Source organism: Benincasa hispida, chromosome 2, assembly GCF_009727055.1.
Source record: "Benincasa hispida cultivar B227 chromosome 2, ASM972705v1, whole genome shotgun sequence".
In the NCBI taxonomy this organism is placed as follows: domain Eukaryota; kingdom Viridiplantae; phylum Streptophyta; class Magnoliopsida; order Cucurbitales; family Cucurbitaceae; genus Benincasa; species Benincasa hispida.
Genome location: NC_052350.1, coordinates 33,193,831 through 33,213,865, shown reverse-complemented (window position 1 = coordinate 33,213,865; position 20,035 = coordinate 33,193,831). Strand labels below are relative to the sequence as shown.

Here is a 20,035-nt window from a genome sequence, read left to right as displayed (position 1 = left end):
AAAATATCTTTCTTAAATCCTCTTATAACTCAAGTGATTTTCACATCATATATGAATTAGTCTTTCATTATTTCGAAACAAAAATGTTTCGTGTCTTGTTTTTCCTTAAAAAAAATATAGATGCATATTTCTACCTCGAAGATAAGGATAAAGAAACCACCAAGTCTCTTCTCAATCTTGCAATCTTGGAAAGATCTAAAATAATAACCTTACTCCACAACATAAAAATGTTAAAACATTAAAATAATTAAATTTACCCTAACCAATTAACTTAAATTTTTGGATTAATTAATGATTTAACATGATATATGGGTAAAAGGTCTTGGTATGAACCTCTGTAATGTCATTTTCTATTCAAATTAGTATTGATTTCTACTTTACATATTTCTAAGGAGGTGTTTAATAAATGGGTATGAGTTATTGAGTTGGGTGGGTATTTATTACCCATGTTTGTTAAGCTCATAAAGAAAACCTAAGGATTATTAAAACCCCCTTTTTTACCCACTCAAAACTCTCCTTTTTTATCCCCTCAAAACTAGAACATTTTATATTAATATGGTTGTTTTCAAAACTTATTAGGGACATAAGGTTGTTTTGAAACTCACTAGAGAAATATTGTTGTTTTGGGAGATCGAGGCTAGAAATCGAGGGTTGTGGATTCGATTAATGTAGAGGTCGAACGTTGAGAACTCGACAAACAAAGAAAAACTTAGAAATAATATGTATATTAGGGTTGTCGAAGGTTGAAGTTTCGACATACATAGGTCGAACATTAATCGAACGTTGAGAACTCGACAAACAAAGAAAAACTTGGAAACAATATGCATAAAGGGTTGTCGGAGGTTGAAGTTTCGACATACATAAGTCGAAACTTCAACCCTCGACAAGTGAAATCTCGCTAATTTTGTGATGAGCATCTCGCTCTAGAAGGAAATCTCGCTAGAAATGTGAGCTGAATCTTGCTGGTAAGGTGAGCATCGCTAGGAAAGAAATGCTTGATCTTGCTCATGAGGATCTCGCTCATGAAGATCCTTATGAGCGAGACCCTCATTGTTTTTTTAGTATTTCTATTTACTTGACTTTACTATTTGTATTTACTTGACTTTACTACCAACGTGGTTGTTACTTACTTTCAACTAACATTCAAATTAATTCCACTCTTTAATTAATGAGGTTAAATTAATTTCACTCTTTAATAATAAATGCACCCAACTCTCTCCAACAACCACTTCTTTCTCCAATGCACCCAACTCTCTCCAACAACTACTTATTTCTCCCTCTTCTATTTATAGATGACTTCTCACTCATACTTTTTATAGTTCCACTGCATTTCTCCACTGTGGGTATTAAACCTTAAAAAAGGTATGATTTTGTTGGTTACTCTTTAGTTCAATTTATTTTTTTTTGTTGGTTATTCCTTAGTTCAATTTATTTTATTTTATTTCTAATCTAACTATCATTATTTTGTGTTTCTTGTAGGGTCCAAACTAATTGCACAAATCATTCCTAATTAGTTTGAGGAGGTTTGTTATTTTGAGGTTCGGAGTATCTACCTTTTTTTAGGACTTATTTTTTTTTAATGAAAATATGTTATTTGTTAATTCTTGGTCACATTTTTTTTTAAAATACTAGTTCACAAATTTTTTTATTAATGGTTGGCGACAATATATTTTTTAATCTGATACTTCTCAAATTTTGTATGAATTATGGGTGAAATAGTACTGTTATGTAATTTTTTTTAATCTAATAATACAAATAATACATTCATTTCAATGGGTGAAAAACAATGAGGATCTACAGGAAGAAACATGTAGACTGACCACACCTTTATATTTTGTTTATAGTTCTTTTGGATAATAGCAAATGGATAATAGACTGTCATGTCGAAAAGAATGATAACTTTTGCATACATCATAACATATAATTTTTGTGTTTGTATTATGACACAGATATTATAAGTATCGAAAAGAATATAAATTTTGTGAATTTTTTTTGGAAACGACCACATGTTCGATCAGTTTAGATTATTTTTGTGATCTTATAAAAAATGTTATTGTACTACATCACATTCTCACCATCATAATCAAATGAAAAGTAATTATTCTATGTACAATTTCAATTCCAAATATATTATCCATATTATATAAAAATAAATTGTATGATATGTGAAATAATAAAATTAAGTTAGCAAGATTCAATATATATACATACAATATATCAATTAGTAATTAGAATAATTACCTTCAATATATATATACATACAATATACAATATACCAATTAATTGAGCAGCAATATGAAATATATTTTGTTAGTATATTTTACCGATTGAAGAGAATTAGAATTATTACAATTTTTGAAAAGAATATATGAAAAATAATCTATTATATTCTACAAATTGAGAAAAAAATTGAGATTGTCCAGTTTATGTCATAAATGATTTGAAAAACTACGTGTATATTTGAAAATTAATCAACAATAGCAAAACATAAAACTAAAAAATAAAAGAATGAAATAAAAAATAAACAGAAAAAAATAAAACTAATCTCATTCACAAAAAACTGCATCAGATCTCCAACTCAACTCAACACGGCACAACAAACCCAGGCAATAATTATCAACTCAACCTAATTCTGCACAACAAATACAGACAATAATTACCAACTCAACTCAACCCTGCAAACAAACACAGACAATTTAACTATCCAGATAATTTAACTCTCCAGATAATAATTACCAACTCAACTCTCTACTTTTATCACATACCAAACACACCCTTCACAATTGAGGGGAAATGTTACCCTATGTGATTGGTTATCATCAGTATTATTCTCATTCCAAAATAAATCATAAATGTTTCACAGAGAAAATTTAACTGGGAGTCTCAAATGGAAGTTGAACATCAGTCAAACAAATAAATAGGATTTACAGTATTCTGCTCTTGAACAAAGTTTCTGTTGCTAGTGAAGTTAGAAATGAATGCATCCCCAAAAAATTATCTAAGTTCAATCATCATGTTGAAAACTACAAGGAAAACAAACCAATTCACGTGGGTGCTTTCCTGTCGGTTTTTCTAACGCAACTAAAGTTTCTATCGCCGTCTTACCGCAGAAGAACCTGGTCCGCGCTGTATTGCGGTGGCTGACTGCTGTGGCTGTCCTTGTCCTGCTGCTTGACCACTAACTTGTTCTTCAGCCATGTTCATAGCTTGTGTTATGGCATTCATAACAATCAATCCAAGTGGTATCAGGTACATCCACTGGCATAATAGGGACACAAATCCAGTAAGAATATATCAAAATCTAAGGCTATGGAATAATTATTATTTTCTTTGAAACTCACATATTTAGCCCAAAATGACTTTTCAGGTGGCTTTACACCTTCCCCTTCTCCAGGCTCACCAACAAGTATGTCATCAGCAAATACAGGAGTTCTGTGAAAACCATTGAATCTAAACTTGAACATAGGATGTAATAAGAATATAATAGTTACGGCATCTCTAGTTCTAGATGACATTGGATTAGCGGTCTGTCTAAAAATTGTCAAGGCTCAATTGATGACCGGTTGGTTTTTCAGAATTAATGTTATAAACACTTCTCCCACTATAGAGTTTTTCGTTTTTGTTATCTACTTCTCTTTATTAAAAAAAAAAAAGTTTTTGTTTTCTTATAACGATGAAAACCATTGGGAAATTGTGAGAAAACATGCACATTTCTCAAATACCAAAAACCAAAAGGTTATCAAACAGCCTATCTCACCCACATCAATGGTATAGAGAATTTTGAACTTCAGACTGCATTTGACAGCAAAACCAACACAAACTATCGTCTCAACCTATAGCACTAATCCATATAGATGATGTAAAGGAAGAGCTTATTTCGTTGTTTCTTCTCAAAGATTTGTAGGTTTGGATGATGTTTTGTATGTAAAAGAGAAGTTAGGGGATGAAGGTGCTGATTTTCTGAAAAAATCCAGAATAATTTTGGTTCGAACCTGAAATGGTAAGGATAATGCAGAAAAGAAGAGCTCGTTGAAGTATAAGAAAGCCTTAAAGAACCAGTAGTTGTGGAAGTTCTGTTTTGTTTTGTTTTGTTTTGGTGGTCTTAATATTTGGAAGGCTGGTGGCTAGAAAAGGTATCGGCTTTCAACGCAGACCCTTGATATTTGGGAGGTCGTTGGCAAATTTGAAGATGTAGCTTTTTCATCAATTCATCGGGATTGGATAGTCAACTATGTTCTTTGATCTCTTCTTCACTTTTCAAAACACTCATATTACAGCATCATCAATGCAGCGGGGCATGCTAACAAATTAGGTTTGACATGTGAAATGAAAGGGTAAATATGTAAAAATGCACTTACCTAGGAGCCTGCTCGCCGCTCTTCAAAAATGTGAAAGAGTTAAAAGACCATTTTGAAGGCTGAAGGAAAGACCATCCGTGTGAATGTTAGTGACCAGAAGTAATAAAATAAACCAAATAAAAGAAAAACAGTTCAAGAACTTTAATTATATATCATTACAGTTAATCATCTACCTTATTGTCTTTTTTTTTTCTTTTTATATCCATGAGTGTTCGAGCCAGCATACACGCACCTCGTGTAATCTCATGGGACAACTCGCCTGACCCTACAACATTTGAGTGTCAAGGAAACTCGTAGGAAATTAATTCCTACATAGGTGGTCACCATGAATTGAATCCTTGACCTCTTAACCATTTATTGAGACTATGTCTCCTTTTTTACCATTAGGCCAATCCATGGTGGTTATCAACCTTATTGTGTATAAAGACCAGATACTTTTGCCCACCTGAAAGAACTCCTTCAGGGCTTGGACAAGATTTGGATCTTGAAAGGGGTTCTGTTCTGACTTTATAGTAAGCTAGGCCAAGGCCCCTTGTATAGGTTGGCCTAGCTGATTGAAAGGAAAAGGGTTGAGCCCGTAAGGGCGTAAAACTCTAATCTAGTCTAAATCGGTGGTTCCTGTTTGGAGAAGAATCAACAGAATGGCTAAAGTATATATTATAGCAATCGCACTTAGAGTTAAAATATCATGACAGTTGTTCCGCCGCTATTCTTCCTGTTGGGTATGGGATCCCATTAGAATCGAGGTTCTAAATTCGGATCACTCACCTCTTTCTTCTTCCATTTTTCTAACGGGGTTTGCAATAAATTGCCTGTAAGTTTTCTCTTTTCTGTTGCATATTGGGCAAGTAAGTGAAAGGTAGCCCAGGGTAGTCTAGTTAGTTATCCGTTTAGTGGCACTTCAAGTTTTTCTCAAAGTAGTGTCATGTCAGCAGATGATAACCAAGCAATGATCTGCAATACTATGTATAAATTAAGTCCATAGTCAGCTCTTACATGCATTTTCCAAATGAACCTAGGAACAAGAGCATCCTTTGAGAAAAGCCAACAAAGCCCACTGCAAAAAGACTCCTCCCAAAATGCCTCTCCCTATGCCTAAGAGGGCTATACAATCAAGCAACCGAACGAAACTGATCCTCTGGAAGCCTAATGGTGAAACAAAAAATGACATGAAAACCCACAACGGTGACAAGAATGAGAATTACAACTAACGGCAACAGCGAAAACACTGGATGGGAATAACTACTTCAGGGATGGGATACTAGGTTAGGATTTATCGAGAGGAGAGAGGGGAGAGAAAACCAAGCAACAGGTTTTATTTAGAAGGTCACAGACCAATTTGATAACTCTGTCTAGTCCAGCAACTATTATTTGATTAATTCAACATCACTTTGACTCTCCATATGGTAAGATGCTTGTAGTTATCGCTAGGAACAAAACCAATTATAAGTCAGAGGGATACTTACAAGTTTCAATTGTCTGGGAAACGGGCATGCACCAGGGGTGCCATAATTAACGGCCAAAATATTAACACCATCCTGGAAGCAAAACAGCAGAATATGTGCTTTAGGACAATGAGATTAAGTACCGGAACCTTTCAGATACGATGCATTTACAAGTGTATTCAGACACACAAGTGAATATCTTTACTTGAAATCTGTTCAGCAGTATTAAAGTTATTCTCCTTGCTCCAATTCATTTAACCATTTTTATCTATACTCTTTATCCCATTAAAATAATATATATGGTTCTACATATAGTTATGAAGTTGTAGGGCCCACGAACTTTTTGAGCCACACCCCACCCAATATGAGTATTGCAAGAAACTAAGCTATATGGATTCAAACCCAACAGCGCCATATACTTCAAAGGAATAGGAAAAGTTTTCTATATTGTCATTAAACCAATTCACCCTACATTCTATTTTTTCTTTTATAAACACGAGTCCAAGCCAATTAGCACACTTCTCAACTGATTTCATAGAGTAATTGTCAAACATGACAATATTTGACATTGAGAAACTGGTAAGATATTTGACAAGTCATTTAAGAAAAGCTATAAAAAATTATGTAGATTCACTATAATCGGTTTGGAAAGCAAGCACGGCCATACAATGTCAAGACATTAAAGTTAATTTCATGAAAAGGTCAATGAGAAGTGATAACAATAATGTTTGATGAAAACAAAAGGTTGAGATTACCATGTGTATGACAAAATGCTCATCCAACTCTCCTCGTGGAAGACATCTCTGAAATTATAAAACGAAAAGTTTGGGTTAAATAAGAACCTTCATCTACAAATAGGCACATGAAATCAGAAGATGAAGACCACACCGCATGTAGCCTACGAGTTACGGAAATCAAGAAGTCTTGTACATGCAATGGATAAGATATAAGGTTAATATTCCTTTAGTAGAAATTAGAAAAATTATGTCTACATACCAAATAGTGACATTTAGCCTTAAAGGTTTAAAGTATATTCAAAAGCATCAGTATTCATCAGCCAAAGTGACAGAAAACAAACATGACATATTTTTATTGTTTTTATAATATTTTTAAGCTAATGTGGAAAATGCGGCAAAGTAATCAACTGAGTTCAAATTTATTAATTATAATAAATTCATAATTAAAAAGATTAGACACACAAAATTGAAATAAAACAAAATATACCAATATTAACCAAAAAAGTATAATGATAAATAAAAAATTAAAAACAAAAAACCTCCTAAACGAAACAAACTACAACATTAGACTCAAGAAACCTCTTCATATTCTATTTCTTAAAATATCATAACATCCACTTGGTTTTCTCTTTCAAGGCTGTTTCAAGTTTTATAGTTCAAGTTATTTATATGAATTAGAGGGCTTATATCTTCTCTGAATAGTTTTACTTGTTCTATCTATTCGGATTGCCGTTGCTTGTATTCTTCTAGTTCAAGTTTTCATTGTTGTTCCTTTATATATCATTGTAAGTTGAGCATTAGTGTCTTTTCATCCTATCAAAGAAAAGTGCAGAAAATTGAAAACAACAAAATAACACCAGTATTAACCCAAAAAAGATAATGATAAATTAAAAATTAAAAACAACAAACCTCCTAATCTAAATAAACTACAACATTAGACTCAAGAAACCTCTTCATATTCTATTTCTTAAAATATCAGCCCCGCCAAACCAAATCCCCATGGTCTCTCCTGCCCTTTCTCCTCTAGATTCCCTCTCTCATTTCTCTCTCAATATTTTTCTTATATTTTCCTCCAAATCTCCTATGACCCACAGGTTAGCTAGGATTGAGCCCTCTCCCCTTTCTACCTCTTCCCGAAGAACAATCATCAATAATTGATACCAAGAAATTCACAAACTTTGTTCCTCCAACGATTAATCAGAACAATCCAAAAATATCACTTTGCTTACCACTTTTCCTATTATTTATACATAAGGAAAAAAGAATAACAACTCTTTTCAATTTATCTCAGGACTCATGAGGGCCCATTGGACTGTGGTGGAATTTACTGTGCAATATGTTTCTGAAGAATAGTGCACGGGAAAATAATGTGAACAAAACTACAGATAAGTGAACGAGCTATAAAGCATTAGAAAATTAGATACAAATGCAACAAGCAGCAACGTACCCAAATATACCCACATCATTTTCTTAATCCCCATTCCAAACAGCTAGATTAACAGGTAGATACCACGATGTAACACTATAAAATTGTTTTCAGAAAACTCATATGACCCAAATAAGTAGTCCCGGGGTTTATAACCTATGACCTCTTGGATTGTGATTAATCTTTACCACCATACTCAGCCCTAGGATAGGCACCATGATAAGCTATAATTAATGATCTGCAATTTTTTTTTAAAGGAAATACAATTTTTCATGGATAAAATGAAAAGAAACAGATCTGCAATTAACTTACTGCTTTCACTGATGAGTAAACATAGCTCTCTCCCGATGACTTCAAAACATTTGTTGCCAATCTTACTCTGTAGAAACCATCTTCTTGCAACAAGGTCTACAAAAATAAAAATAAATATATATACATACATATATATATAATATTGAAACAGAAACTAGCTTCATCATTGATATAATGAAATGAGACTATTGCTCAAAGTATAACACTTAGATAAAAAAGGAAACATAACCAAAGAAAGCAAAATTAATTATATTTTTTTTTTAAAAAAAATAACTTCTCATTGATATAATGCAAAGGGATAAATGTTCAAGGGATACAAACTCTCCAAATGAATGAAAAGAAAAAGTACAAAAAAAAGCCACCTTAAAGAGATAAGGATAACCGAGAAAATAAATACACACTCAAGGAACTAAGAACTTTTCTAATATCTTCGTCTGCAAGACTTAGAGACCTTGCAAATAAATGATGAAGCTATGAATAAGGCCTCCGCTAAACACAAAACCAACCAATAGCTACTTCCAATTTTCCCCAACAGGAAAAAAGACAAGAACCAATCAACAATAAACCAAAAAAAATACTTCTTAAAACCAAACACAAGGCAACCTGTCGCAAATAAATTAATTCCCAAACCTCATGCCAAATCTGCACACCTCTCTTCGAAAAATTCTTCAATTTTTCAAGAACTATCCCATTAAAAGAATCTTTGAAAGAACCATCATCAGCAAAGAAGTAAAAGGGTCACTTCATGCAAGTCGATCCAACTACCTCAGAGAAGACAACAAAACTTTGCAAAGCTAAACCATGACACAACTTCCTTCTTAAGCCAAAGGAGGGATTTCACGATATTCAAGACCACAGGCTTCTATCAATGGACCAAATTTGGCCTGTATGGATGAAGGAATAGGAGTCTTCTGGTCACAATCTTGAAATAGCAGTTCAAAAGCTTCAGCAAAAGAATCTTCAAGAACATTGGCATCCATACTGAGAACTACTGGCTGAATGACTGATTCCACACTACTCAAACTTAACCAGAGTCAATGTCATAAACATCATCACAAGCAATGTTTTCTAAAGCTCAAGGCGCAATAAAGCACAACAGTTTTCTAGGGCTTAACCGCAAGCTTTTTTTCTTTGTGAGGTCTACTATATATAAAAATACTACATAAAGAAGAGAAAGCATAGTTAAATTGGAAATATGAAGAAAAAAGACCTCCAAACATAAAGAATTTGTATTTAGGCTTAGTAAATTTGATTTTTTTAGGTTAATAAAGAAGAAAAAATCTTAATTATTACTATTTTTAAAAAATAATCAGAATGCCGTGGCTTTGAGCCTTGGGGCTCCACAAAAAGAGCGAGCCTAATGCGCTTCTTATTTTGTGAGCCTAGCCCCAGACTTACGCCTAGCACCTAGATGCGCGTCCAAGGGCCGAGAGGGTTTCTTAAAACACTGACCACAAGGTGTAGGGTCCTTTTCTGAGTGAACAACGCATCTTGTTAAACCTATATCTATATCCATAGGAGTGAAGACAATATGGTTGTTTTGGGGTAAGATTGGTGGTGGAAAGCTGATATTCTGATTAGGTGCTGAAAGTTTTGTACAACTTTCTTCAACTGAATCTAAATTCAACAGAACTTTCCTCAAAATATGGATGGAATGAAGAAAACTCCTTTTTTATGAGAATTAAACAGCGGATATGTTGGAATAAAACCATTCTTCCTCTTGGGGCTTGAAATTTCAAATCTATAAGAGGGGTTTCTAATGGAGGCTCAAAAATCTCAATAGGAGCCTGCTCAAATGATCTCTTTATCAAAATCTCACCTTCCAACTGATTGTTTGCAATTAATGAAGAATTAAATTTCTCATTAAATTCTTGGGAAGAACAGATGCCTTGGAAACTTGAAGCTTCTTAAATGCGCTGCAACGTGGTTGGGAAGGAAGCACATGCAAACTATGTCCTTTTTCCTTGTATAGAACTTCAAAAAAGGCACAATAAATTTATCTTTAATACCTTTTACACTTAAAAGTAATGAAGAGACAAAAATCATAAATGACTCTTGAACTTCTTTGGCTATTGAAGTCTCGGCAGCAGCTTCAAACAACACAGAGGAAAATGTTAGACCACTACATCATCCTCAAGAGGGGCATTTAAGGGTAATGACTTCTCGGAAACCGGGCTGTTGAATTCCTTCTCATGAAAATCTTGATCAATAATTCCAACATCCCAAGACATAATTAATGTTGAATTCTCCAAAATAATTCCCAATTGCCTCCAAAATGCTACTCTCCCAACATAAAAGAGATAAGTTATTGATTGCAATCCAACCCCTTATAACCTTCAATCAAATCCAGGTGAGACTTGAGAGTGTTTTTTCCTTTGACCATTTCTCGATTACATAAGGTTTGCCAAGATTTGCCAAGACAGCATTACATAAGGTTAATCTTCCCCTCTAGATAGGTTGTACCTCTTCCAACGATCAAGCTTCAGATGGATCCTGTCCACAATTGGCTGCCAAAAAAACTTCTGTTTCGGATATCCACCAAGGGGTAATCCTAAGTAAAAGGTAGATTTCCAACTTTGCAATTGAGTCTTGTGGAGGTTGAAATCAGTGTATCTTCATCAATGTTGACTCCATACAAAGCGGATTTATCCCAGTTTACCTTTTGCCCCGAACACCATTCAAAGAAACCAATTGTTTGAATAAGTTTGTCCAACATGTTTTCATCATATTTGCAAAATAATAGTGTGTCATCCGCAAATTGCAAAATTGACAAATGAACCTTGTCTTTTCCTACCAAAAAGCCTTCAAACAAACCACTATCATGTGTTCTATCAATAAGAGCATTAAGAACTTCACTTACTATGATGAATAAGAAGGGTGATAAGGGGTCCCCTTGGCGAATTCCCCTTGTGGCAAGAATGCGGCCTCTTAGTCTTCCATTAATAAAGATTGAGAACTTTGGATTATTTATGCAACCCATAATCCATTCAACCCATTTTGCATGAAATCCCATTACAGCAAGGATTTTTTCAAGAAACGACCAATCCACACGATCAAATGCCTTTTCTAAATCTAGCTTTAGGATCCAACCTTTCTTCTTCTTTGCTCGATAGTCCTTTAAGGCTTCATTGGCAATGAGGACCGGGTCTGGTATTTGCCTTACCCCAATGAAAGCACTCTGTGTGTTTGAAATGATCCTGGGCATGACCTTTTTCATTCTCTCAGCTAAGACTTTGGTTAGAATTTTGTAAGAGGATGTGGTTAGGCTTATTGGCCTAAAATCTTTAACATAAAGTGATTCTTCATTCTTTGGGATGAGGCAAATAAAATTTTCCTTGGTGCAAGCATTTATCTTCCCATTCTTGTGAAATTCCTCGAACATTTTTCGGAAGTCATTTTTGAAACTAGACCAATATTTAAAGAAAAATTCAACTGTATATCCATTAGGACCAGGGGCTTTGTTTTTTTCAAGACTGTTAAGGCATGTTTAAGTTCTTCATCGTTAAAAGGAGCAATTAAAACTGCATTATGGGCTGTTGAAACATGCTTCAATCTGATTTCTGAAGGAAAAAATCTCCGGCTAGGCATTCTAGTGTATAAGGAAGAGAAAAAACTCAAAATTTCTGATTCTATATCACGAAAGGAATGTATGACTTCCCTGCTGTTTGATAATATTTCTGTAATCAGGCTCTTTCTCTTTGCTGACAGAAATCTGTGGAAAATGTTGGTATTCTCATCTCTCAGCTTCAGCCAATTCAATTTACTTTTTTGAATTAGGTTTCTTTCTTCAATAAAATACAGATTCATCAGATCCCATTTGATAGCGAGACGTATATCTAGCTCAAATGGTGCAAGAGCTTCTCTTTCAGCATTTGAGTCAAAAAAATCTACCTCTGAAAGCAAATCTTTCTCCATATGCTTCGTTTCCTTTTCAAAATTAGCAAAGCAAGCCTTAAGTACCTCTTTCAAATTTCGCAACTTTAAACTTATTTTGAATCTAGCCCAGCCACTAGATTGATCAGCTTCTAGGGAATGTGTAATGGCCTTTGAACAATCTACAATGGACAACCAGCTGTTGCAAAAACGAAAGGGAGAGGGACCCCCAATTGAAAGTTCCGGCTTCTAGCATTAGAGGAAAATTTTCTGAGAAGATTCTTTCTTTCTTGCTAACTCCCGAATTATCAAATAGTTCATCCCATTCCTTATTAATTAAGAATTTTTCAATAAGAGAACGGGAGTTGGAGTTTCCACCTTGTGACCAAGTGAATTTGCCATTGGAAAAGGGAATTTCTAGCAGCCCTGTCTCTTCTATAAACTTGTTAAATTTCTTCATTCCTCTTGTAACTCTTCCAATAGGAAACCTTTCATGAACCCATCTAGTGATATTGAAGTCTCCCCCTAAACACCATGGTTCAATGCAGTAGTAAGATAAGGAAGTGAGTTTTGGTCAAAGGAATCTTCGTTCTCTATAACCTGCAGCTCCATATACATTGGTCGCCCAACAGATATTCTTGCAACTAGTTGTGAATTTATTTGAAAGCGAATAGCCTCCTTTGAGGAATTCCAAAGGAGTGATTTTACTTTCATCCCACATGAGTAGCAACCCACCAGATTTACCAAAAGCTTCCACCGAGGTCCATCCTATTCCATTTCAGCTCCAAATCGCTTTTATTAACCGTTGATCAATCTCCGGACATTTGGTTTCCTGAATCATTACTAAGTCAAGATGTTGATTTCGAATGAAGTGCTTCAAGGCGAGACCCCTGGTGTTCCAAGATATAATTTTCATGCTTGAGGCACCTCCCTTTGGGGCGCAATTTCCTGCACATGAAAGCCACAAGCAACGACTAAAGAGGAAAACTAAGAGGGAATTCGAGAAGGAAAAACTTGTGTAACTCTTACTGGGGAATGATGTTGAAGGAAGAGAGCTCTATAAGCTTCCCCCAAATGATCATGTGAGACTTCTTCTTCAACTGTTGTGTTTTAAGGGTTCTTGATCGAGCTCTTCACTACTTACACTGATGTTTGTCTCATCGATTGATTCATCATCTGAATCTTAGACTGAAACATGGGTTATTTGCTTCTTGTAATCTTGGGAGAATGTTCCTTGGACAAAGGAGACTTTTGAACCTGGAATGTTGAAATTTGAGCTAGTGATTACTGCTGAAGAATGTCTTTTTCTTGGGGGGCTTTTGCTTAGAGGAACCAAAGATTGAACACAAATATCTTCCAAAAAAATCCAGATTTGTTGAGTGATTTAGCAATTAATCAACTGAGGATTTATTGTTCTGATAGCCCGGTTTTAAGGGTGAATAAATGATGTCTGGTTCTTCCTCTTCCAAATGAAAGCTTGGTACTTGTGATTTTGAGGAAGGAGCTTGAACCGGACTTGAAAGAGGATGTGGCTGTTCAATTTCTGAGTCTGCATCAATTGTTTGCTGAACTAGTATGTCCCTTGAACTTCCCCTTCTTGAAAATTGCATTCCTTGGTAGAAGAAGAGGGTGAGTGAACCGAACCTTTTCCTTTGTCTAATGATGTCTGTCCTTCTTTCCTCATAAACTCAGGAGAGAGAGAGGGTGAATAGGGGAGTAAATGCTTCAGCTGTAATTATAGCAATCCTTCCAATATCCAGGTATGTACTGTTTTTTTTTAAGCGCGAAAGTTCCTTTTTCCAATGTAATTTCGTTAGAAAAAGACTTGTTTATGGTTGTATGCAACTCTTCAGCTTCACTTGCAACTGCTGCTTTGCTGTCAAACATTTCCACGGAGAATCCTTCATCTACCATAGTGGCTTTAATTCGAAAAATATCTAGGGTATTTGAAAAGTCACTTGCCAAAATGCTACTTGTATTGGGAAGAAATTTGCTCTGATCGACCAAAGAATCCTTGCCTTCAAAATGGACTAAGAATTTCCCCAGGTTTGAATCTTCAATAGATAGAGTTGCTGGGATGAAACCACATAAATTGTTTTGAACTTTAATTAGAGTTGAGGTGCAGTCCAAAAAAAAAAGAATTTTCCCAAGTTTGAATCTTCAATAGATAGAGTTGATGGGATGAAACCACATAAATTGTTTTGAACTTTAATTAGAGCTGAGGTGCAGTCCAAGAAATTTAATGTTTGTGAAGAAATTTCCATTAAACCACCCAAGTGATGACCAATGGCTTCAAAGACTGATTTTTTCCAAAACGGCAAGGGTAAGTTCTTGATGTAAATCCATCCCCTTCTGGCAGGCTGTGATCCATTTTGGACCAGTGTCTGCTAGATAGGGATTAATTGAAATAGATGTCTGAAAATAATCTTCAAGGGTGGATTTAACTTTCCTCCATGAGTAAAATTCCATTAATTTTGTTACCACAAGCAGGGAATATCCATGTTCAACATTTCTTTCTCCTTTTTGAACCAAATGGATGAGGAATCGGAATGTATCTTGATTTCCTTCAACTTTATTGGTTTATCTGATCGTACTGCATTTGCAAATGAACTTGTAAAAACTCTGTTTCTTGGAATCTCATGAAGGTCTTCTTTGTTAAGTTGAGGATTTAGAGTATTAAGCATCATAGTTTCCTTGGGTGTTGAAAAGGAGTACCAGCTTGTTTGTTTCTCCCGGCTAGAATATGGATGTTTCTTCTATCACCCGAGGAAGGCCATAAGGCATATTCAACAAACCAGTCTTCTTTAGCTCGGAATTTAGCAAGACGAGAATACTACAACCAGTTTTGATTTTTTCTGAATAAAAATCTCTCAACGGTTCTTTGAGCATCATATTTAAGCTTTCCACAAGCCATTCCACTGTCTAGGAAGATATCGTTACTATTTGACCTCTTTCCAAGTCTTCAATCAAAAAGCTTGAATGAACAGACCACATGCAGAAGTGTCTGTTGATTATGTTGCAGCTTTTGATTTCCAAAGGTGTTTCCATGACTTTGTAGTTACGAATGTATGGGTGAAAAGATGATGAAAATGGCAGGTGGGTGAGTGCTGATCGGAGATGAGAGATTATCACCGGAGCAATGTTCGGGGAAGGAAAGTGGGATGGAGGAGAGAGAGGTTCGTCGGAACTATAGACGGGAGAGGTGAAGAGGAGAAAGGAGAAATGGTCACCGAGGATATGGTCAGGGTAGGGAAAGAGGAGATAGGAGAGAGGAGAGAGCCTCCTCAACTAGAGCTTCTTCGAACCAAAGAAGTTGCTTGTGATGAATAACAATGAAGACGAGGCGAGAACCATCTTTTCCTTCAATCTTGACAAAATGAAAACCTAAAGAATTAATGAAGTAGAATTTCTTCCCCAGACAACAACTGTTAAGCCTCATATTCTGAAGGAGCAATAAGCCAAACTTAAAATTTGATTGATAAACTTGAACTCTGGGAGTCTAAAATGAATGAAGACTAAGATGGATGAAGACTACGAATGAAGGGAGGAAGAGGAGAACAAGAACCGACATAACAAATTCTAAAGAAAATAATATTGATAATAATAAATACATAAAAAATTAAAAGGAACTTCAATCTAGATTTTGAGAATTGTACGAGCAATATACAAAAAGAAATAACCAAGGTAGAGAGTTGTTACCGTGAACTTCTTCTTATCCTCTTCGGTAAAAGCATTTCTTGAAAACCGCATCTTTGTAAGTGACTATCAAAGGTAAAAGAGCATGTCAGTTGCAATAAGCATGTGTAATAGCTACAAATTTAGGATGCTTAGAATAAGAAAAACTGCAAAGTCTGCAATTACTGAATTATTGTACATAAATTTTAAAATATAAAAAGAGTAGTGAATTGCTGAAATAACATAAAAAGAGAGAAACTAAAGGACAATTAAATTTAATTACTTCCATGGATATCCAGAAGAAGAAAGTGTATTGAATTTGCATATCATTAAAAGCATAAACAACAAAGCAAAATGTTAGAAAGGATAAAACTTGAAAATGTAAGGTTGCTAGGTTTTGTGTTTCTCAATGGCCGTCAGTACCAATTTTCTCTTTGTAATTTTTTTTTTTTTCTTTTGAAAAGGAAACCATACTTTTTATTAATGCATAAAAAGAAAGTACAAGAGATGTGTACTTAAAAGGAAACGATACAAGACTCGGGATCAAGAGACGCATCCGGGCATCTCAACTAGGTTGACACCGCCTTAACGTCCTCATCACATCCATATAACTCAAACAAAACATAAAAGAGAGAACTTACAAGAGGATTGAATACAAAGAAAAACTGTCCTCTTTTGAGAAATATAATACAAAACAAAAGGAAAAACAAGAAAATAAGTCTAAACTACTTAATCTTCAAGGTTGGAGAGTAGTGCCCCTTCTCTTTAAAACATAATCAATCCGGGAGGATGAAGGCTTTTCAATTTAAACATAAGTCTTGAAGGGAGTACGCTGCAAAATGCTTAGAAAGAAAACACCATTGAGTCTTATTTTGCTTGATCCTACTCCCTCTCTTTAGTAGGAATTCCTTTTCCATGGGCCTAGTTTTTTTGTGTAGTTCATTATAAATAAAAATTAATTTTCTTTTCAAAAAAAGATACTTTTGATAACAGAACATATACGATTCATATATACTACATCTTTCCATGAGCTAACATCAAAGAAATATATTTCGGTGGAAAATCATCAAATTTGCTGCCCAGAAGGAAGTTAGCAGCTTTAATATAGCCCGTAACTGTGCCTTCCCTTTAAATTTGGCTTCCAATACCCTCTCCCTCCCCGTTAAAGATGCAAGTACACAACACTAAAACATGTTGACTTCCTCATTTTGAACTACATCCGAGGGAAAATAATACGATTGAAAACAGAAAGAAATCTTTCAAAAGCACCTCGCTTACCCGAAGTTCCCCTAATCCTCAACCAACTTCGAAAAAACGAAGTGTTTAATTTTTTTACCATTCTATATGACTTAACACCCAAGAATCACCATGAAGGAGACGAACATGATAGTGGCCTCGATTTTTTACTAATTCTTTGAGGATGCAAGGAGAATCTAGATGAGGTGTGAGAGACACTATTTTACGGCATCAAGTGGATCATTTAATACCAAAGATATTCATTGCAAATCTTTGAAACAGTAAATTTAACTAGAAGGAACAACAGTGAACCAACGAAGGCATGTGATAATTCTTCCAAAATCTACACAAACTAACATTTCGAATTACCATCCAAGTTTCTCAAAGTATAAACAGCACAACAAAAGAAGTAAACGAAGATCATAGACATAGAGCCACCTGACCACCATGGCTCGAAGTCTTCAGACGTGCAGTAAATAAGCCAGCAGAAGCGAAATCAGAATCCCCAAATGAGTGCTCTAGCTGAAATTGGACCTTAGAATCCGAATCAGGATCAGAAAATCGCCTCCTAGTCGATGTCGGACGGCTTGGAGGAGGTGTGGATCGGGTATGAGCGGCATCGGTATACTGAATCTGATGAGTCCCTTCAAATTCGTCATCATCAACGAGAAGCTCGTCGGATTGAAAAGCCACAGATGAACAAATCAAGAGGCAGAAGATGAAGCCACAGCGGAATTCCATGGCTGAACTTCCGAAGAACGATCAGAGTGACCTTCGACTGAGTAATCGAATATTGTATGTACTTCGGAAATAAATAAAATAATAGTTTTTTTTTTTGGGTTAAATATTCTCGCCGAGGTTTAGAATTTATGACAAATTAGTTGCTAATTTCAAAATTAAACAATCGAAAAGGTTTGATTTTAGATCGTATTTGGATCAATTTCTTTAGTAATCGTCTAATGATCTCGAGATTAAAGGTTCGATTTTTTCATTGTAAATGATCGAAAAGGTTTATGAGTAAAAATAAATTATAAAAAAATATTTTAAATAATAAATCAACTGAAAATATTTACAAATAATAACAATATATCACTGTATGTTGACATTAATCTATCGCGGTCTATCACGATCTATTACATGATTAAATTTTGCTATATTTGTAAATAGTTTGATTTATTTTCCTATATTATCTTTTTAGCACTTATGCTTTTTAAGGTATGAATTTGAGAAAAATAATTTTAAGATTTTAAAAGATGAAAATGATTTAAATTTTTATTTGCATTTGGAACAAAAGTAATTTGAAATTACTTCAATTAAATTTTGATTGTTTAGATGCTCATTATAAATAAAAGAAAAATATAATCGTTTAATGTTTGAATATTATGAGAATTAAATATTTTTTAGTTTAATCCGGATCATCATTGTTATTTCATCTCCATTAAATTATGCTCAAATTAATAAGTAAGGAATAACTAATAATTTAATATGTGATATTAGAAATCAATATAGAATTTTGGAAACAAACTCAAAACCTTTAATTAAATAGAGTAAATTATCAATTGCATCCTTATAGTTGTGATATGTCAAGTTGAGAGAGAATGCTAAAATTCTGAAAATACCTCATAGATGCATTAAAACTTTGAAAAGTTTAGTTTAAATACTAAACTTCATAACAACTCAAAGGCTGATGGTTACCAACGGTAACTAAAGAAAGAAACTAAAGATTACAAAATCAAGATTTACAAGAATCTGTCAATATAACACTAAAACCTAAAGAACCGGTTAGAAACCTAAACTAATAACAAAAGATAAAATATATTAAGAATTAATACATCAAATTCCCTCCATGCAAATAAAAGAAAACTCGTCCTCAAGTTTAAGTTGAAAGAGAAAATTAGTCTGATGGGAAATACTCTGTCAAAATGGCAATGTTGAAGACTTGACTGATATTTAGATCAATGATCCACTTTTATAAGCATTGTCACCATACTTCTTCAAAACCCTAAAAGGGCCAAGTTTTCATGGTTGAAGCTTGTTGTAAGATCCAACTGAAAATTGAGTTTTGTAAAGATGTATCTGAAGGGAATTGGGATCGAATCTCGTTGCAGCGAAAGCATTCTTGTGTGAGATCGTCTTACATCCTACAAATCGATTTTACATTAAACAAAATCATCATACTAAGCATAATATATAAACATGTAAATTAGCATGTATTAGGAAAAAAAATTAGAACGATTCTTACATTTGTAGATTCCCAAGTGCCACGAACAATCCTATCCTAGTTCCAACAAACGGATCTCCAACGATCTTGATCACAAACAATTTCTTGAACAATCTCAAACACTACCATGAGAGTAACCTCGTTATTCTCTAGGATTCCAATAGAGGGATTGGTGGTATTCAACTATTGGGAGAGGAGAAAAGAGTTTTGGAGAGTAGTGAGGATTTTCTTTATGGCTTAGAGAAAATTCTATACAATAACACTTAGTGTTGTGTATTGTGTCTTGTGTATTGCCAAAAGGCCATGGGAGGTCTTTATATAGAGAAGAACTAAGTTCTTTTCCTAATATTTTTCTTTTCTATAATTATTAAATAATACTTATTTAATTTGCTCATTTAATTAAATAACACCTATTTAATTACTTAACCCAATTAAATAACACTTATTTAGTTTTGATTTGCACAATAATTAAATAACTTTTTATACAATAAACTCAATTTAATGTATATATTTAATTATCATATACATCTTATATATATGTGTAACCTCTCCATTAAAAAGTTATTTGTGAATTTAATTTACTTGAATTAATTAATCTGAATCTTATTCAAATATTGTTTTCCATTTTAATTATAGATCATATCCATAATTAATTATATATTAATCACATTAATATATAGTTTCCTCAAATTAATTTGAAAAATTCAAAATATTCCTCTTAAATATCCTCTAGTGAGTAACAAGGGGACCTG

The 20,035-nt window shown here is 34.1% G+C and overlaps 1 protein-coding gene across 1 annotated transcript; it reads right to left on the bottom strand.

The window, feature by feature from the left end:
• Nucleotides 1-2,855: 2,855 nt before the first annotated feature.
• On the bottom strand, nucleotides 2,856-17,889 carry LOC120071090 (ER membrane protein complex subunit 10). Its single transcript, XM_039023133.1, has 8 exons — nucleotides 17,501-17,889; nucleotides 15,851-15,913; nucleotides 8,279-8,374; nucleotides 6,559-6,606; nucleotides 5,825-5,896; nucleotides 4,359-4,417; nucleotides 3,342-3,432; nucleotides 2,856-3,258 (listed from the first exon to the last, which is right to left on the bottom strand). The coding sequence occupies exons 1-8, from the start codon at nucleotides 17,801-17,803 to the stop codon at nucleotides 3,091-3,093; spliced, it is 900 nt and encodes a 299-aa protein (XP_038879061.1). The 5' UTR covers nucleotides 17,804-17,889; the 3' UTR covers nucleotides 2,856-3,090.
• Nucleotides 17,890-20,035: the final 2,146 nt, after the last annotated feature.

Excerpts from the sequence above, each read along its gene's own strand:
- LOC120071090 (XM_039023133.1), bottom strand. The coding sequence starts at position 17,803 with ATGGAATTCCGCTGTGGCTTCATCTTCTGCCTCTTGATTTGTTCATCT. Across the intron at positions 15,914-17,500 it reads CTTCGAGCCATGGTGGTCAG|TCACTTACAAAGATGCGGTT; the intron begins GTGGCTCTATGT and ends TACCTTTGATAG. Across the intron at positions 4,418-5,824 it reads TTCCCAGACAATTGAAACTT|CCTTCAAAATGGTCTTTTAA; the intron begins GTAAGTATCCCT and ends TCTTTCCTTCAG.